Source organism: Phascolarctos cinereus, unplaced genomic scaffold (assembly GCF_003287225.1).
Source record: "Phascolarctos cinereus isolate Bilbo 61053 unplaced genomic scaffold, phaCin_HiC Scaffold_9;HRSCAF=440, whole genome shotgun sequence".
Lineage (NCBI taxonomy): Eukaryota > Metazoa > Chordata > Mammalia > Diprotodontia > Phascolarctidae > Phascolarctos > Phascolarctos cinereus.
The window spans coordinates 249,724,752-249,729,037 of record NW_027556402.1 but is presented as its reverse complement, the minus strand read 5'-3'; the positions used below and the strand labels follow the sequence as shown (position 1 = coordinate 249,729,037).

General features: G+C 40.2%; 1 protein-coding gene across 1 annotated transcript; it reads left to right on the top strand.

Moving 5' to 3' along the window:
* Positions 1-519: 519 nt before the first annotated feature.
* Positions 520-1,472, top strand: LOC110200670 (olfactory receptor 10Q1-like). Its single transcript, XM_020976058.1, is given in 2 exon segments — positions 520-604; positions 607-1,472. Coding segments are annotated over 2 exon segments (951 nt in total).
* Positions 1,473-4,286: the final 2,814 nt, after the last annotated feature.

The following is a 4,286-nucleotide window of genomic DNA, read 5'->3' as shown; positions in this document are numbered from 1 at the left end:
ATGAAATTTTAAAGCTGGGAGCCAATAGAATGTCAGAGCTGGAAAGGGCATTGGATCATATAACATGGAATGCCAGTACTAGGAGAGACTTAGAAGTAGAATCTACTATGTAGGAGCTGTAAGGAAAATTTGAGCCCATCAAGTGCTACCCCTGCCTCATTGATTATCAGCTGTATGACAGCTGTGGGCAAGTTATTTAGCTTTCCTCAGCCTCAGTTTCTTCATCTGTAAAATGGGGAGAATAATAGCAACTATCTCACAGGGGAATTGTTGGGATTAAATGAGATAACCTATGTAAACCACTTGATGAACCTTGAAGTGTACATAAATGCTATTTATTATTATTACTGTTATTATTATCATAGTATAGTTGGAAATATTGAGGTCCAGAGAAGGCAACAACTTATCTAAGATGGCTTTTAAAGTGCCATAAATTTCCAAAATTCTGTGATTCAAAGGTTTTTTAAGTGCTGCAGTAACAAGGCTTTTCTGATTTTCTATTTCTTTTTGGCAGGTGGGATGTCTTCTTCCAATATTCTCCACCTCAATCAGTCTGGCCCTACTGAGTTTGTGTTCCGGATATTAACCACTTCCCCCAAGATCCAGTCCTCCTCTTCTGTTTCTTCCTTCTCCTCTACATAATGATTCTCTGTGGTAATAGTGCCATCATTGGGGTTGTGTGCGCCTATAGCTCCCTCCATACCCCCATGTACTTCTTTCTGTCCAACCTGTCTTTCCTAGAAATCTGTTATACCACTACTACTGTGCCCCTTATGCTCTCCAACATCTTTGGAGCTCAGAAGCCCATCTCACTGGCTGGCTGTGGGGCCCAGATGTTATTTTTTCTCACCTTTGGTGGTGCTGATTGCTTCCTACTGGCTATCATAGCATATGACCGCTATGTGGCCATTTGCCATCCCCTGCACTATACCCTCATCATGACCCAGCAGTTGTGTACCCAAATGGTGGTTGGCTCGCTGGGCCTGGCTATTTGCCTCACGTTGCCACTCACAGCACTGGTTTGCTCCCTTCCTTTCTGTGGACATCGCCAAGAGATCAATCACTTCCTCTGTGATGCCCCACCTGTCCTAAGGCTGGCCTGTGAGGATACTCACATACACCAGGCTATCCTATATGTCGTGGGCATCTGTGTGTTGATCATTCCCTTCGTACTCATCTGCATCTCTTACATTTTCATCTCGATCACTATCTTGCGTATCCGTTCAGCAGAGGGGCGCCAGAGGGCCTTTTCTACATGCTCCTCCCATCTCACTGTGGTCCTGCTGCAATATGGCTGCTGTAGCCTGGTCTACTTGCGTCCCAGGTCCAGCACCTCAGAGTACGAGGACCGGCAGTTTGCCTTGGTTTACACATTTGTCATACCTTTGCTTAATCCCCTCATTTATACCCTACGGAACAAAGATGTCAAAGAAGCTCTGAAAAAATCTGTGAGCCGCAAAGCAGCTTCTTAAACTCTGTGAAGGTATAGGGTGGATGTTTTATGGTGGTTACGCAATGGAATTCTTTGCAAAACATGTCTAACACATAGTTTCCTATATTTTGTAGGTTTCTTCGATTTGTACTTATTCAACAGTTTACTACTGCCATGAAACTACCACCAGGAGAACATACATGGCATCTAACTCAAATTGTTGCTTGTTTGTTTTTTATGTATACCTAGACCTTTTTTAAAGATACATGACCCTCGGGGCAGACCTGAAGTCAGGAGGACCTAAGTTCAAATGTGACCTGAGACCAAACACTTGCAACTATCTGTGTGACCCTGGGCAAGTCACTTAACCCCAATTGCCTAAAAAATAAATAAAAAAATAAATAAAAAGATGCATGACCCTCCTTACATAGTCTGCATTCTAGCACTTGCCCATTCAGGGATCATAGGATAAGTAAATCACAAACTTAAAGGAAAAAAAAAGACTTTAGTCCAAACTCTGAACAACTTAGTTAATGTCATATAAACAGTAACTGGTCAAGCTGGAATTCAAATCCAGTCCTCTTTTTAATGTATGGTATTCTTCCACTGGGTGATGTATAAAAATAAGTCAACAAGCATTTATTAAAGGTCTCCTATGTGTCAGACACTGTGCTGAGTTTAAGGTATAAAAAGAAAGGCAAAAGATAGTGCTTTCAGGGGTCTCACAATCCAATGAAGGAGAAAATATGCAAAGCATTCTGTACAGACAATCTATATAGAGGATGAATTAGAATTAGAACAGAGGGAAGGCATTAATATTTAGTGGGATTGGGAAAGGCTTCTTGCAGAAGATGGGACTTTATCTGAGAAGGAAGCCAGAGAAACCAAGAGGCAGAGATAAGCAGAAAGAGAATTCCAGGCATGAGGCACAGCCAGTGAACATGCATTGTTAGAAGTTGAAATGTCTTCAGTGAGGAACAGCAAAGAGGCCACTGTCACAACGGATCAAAACAGAGTTCATTGCAAGGGAGTAAAGTGTGTGGATACTGCAAAAAATAGTGGTCAGGTTTTGAAGGACTTTAAATGCCCAAACAGAGGATTTTATATTTCATCCTGGAGGTTATGGTCTAATAGAAGATGTAAATATTTACTACTTCAAGATTTTCCTCCAGAGAAGGAAGCTGTCATCATCTTCCTTAAAGGGTATCTGAGTAGAGAAAGTCTATTATGGCTTTATTATTAACAATAAAGTGGGATAATTAATGTTCTAGTTAACTCTCATAGCCTTGTACTTAAGCTTTCTCGCTATTGACAATAAGGCCAATCAGTTCCCAGTGAAGTGGGGACCTCTACAATGTAGGGAAGGAGATGCTATTTTTCATCTCTTCTACAGGACCAAGCTTAGTCATGATAATTATGAAGCATTTGATTGAATTTTATTTTGTTTTTCATTTAAATTGTTGCAGTATGTGTGTATATATGTGTATGTATGTATGTTATGTTTATGTATGTAAAATGAGAAGTTAACTATATTGTATGTTTAATTCACATTTATACTGTGGTAAGTACCCTTGTAACTCCAAAGCCAAAACTGGAGGGTTATAATGTATTTTATAATAGTATAGTATGTTAACATAGTAGTGTTATATTATAATGCATATAGTTGTAGGACTATACGTATTTTATATCCACTGTTAACCAGGTATACACCATGCCCCTGCAAGTACCTTGATAGAGGTGTCCTGGCATAGTATGAAAAATGTTGGCTTTGGACTCCAAGGACCTGAGTTTGAATCTTGTCTCCTGTGTTTCTTTGTGTGAACTTAAATAAATGGCTCCCTTTCTGGGCCTAGTTTCTCCACATGTAAAATGCTGGGTTTGCAATAAGTGATCTCTGAGGCCCTTTTCAGTTCTAAACTCTATGACAATGGTAATGTTATATTCTCACTGCCAATTGGCACATGAATATCTAGTTTTGGAGCAGGCCAGTCAGTCCCAGACAGGCAATCCAGCCTAGATCTCATCAAGCTAGGTTGGGTAGCTTGGGGAGTAGTGCCTGTGGGGTTTTATACTGAATTAGGTCCACAAAACTGGAGCCTAATACCAGCCTAGAGAAAGCAGACCTCAAGTGCCTTTGAATGAATACACCATAATTGAACAGGAAAAATAATATCTGACATTTATATAGCAGGTTTAGAAAATATTGCTATCATTTCACAGAATCTAGATTTAGAGCTACAAGGGACCTAAGGGACCATCAAGTCCAATCCTCCAACCCCCATTTTACAGATGAGGAAACTGAGGTTACAAAGGATTAAATTGCTTTCTCAGAGTCACAGAGCTAATTCTCCATATATCTATCCAGTGATTCAAGGTATTCAAAGTATTTTCTCATACTTTTATGAAAAGCATTTAACTTCATTTAAAGCATTATTTTATTTAAACATCATAACAATTATATGATGTAGATACCATGAGTATTATTACTCTGATTTTAACCATGAGAAAATTGAGGCAAAGAGATATTGAATGACTTGCCCTTGATGACACAGCTGGTGTCAGAGGCAGTATTCGAATCCATGTCTTCCAGGGTCCACGTTAAGCATCACATCCGATATGCCATGCAGAACAGGCACTAGAATTGGTGTGATACCTTTTGTTCCAGAGGCTATATACCATGACTGATGAACCACAAGCCCCCCATCCCCCTAACCTGGGATTTCAAGAAATCTTGGCAGCAGGCATGGTTTTGATAATTACTTGGAGCATGCAGATCAGAGGCTGGGCACTTCTACAGACATCCCAGGACAGAGAACAGGCTACATGACTGACAAATCAGTGATTCCAGTGGGCT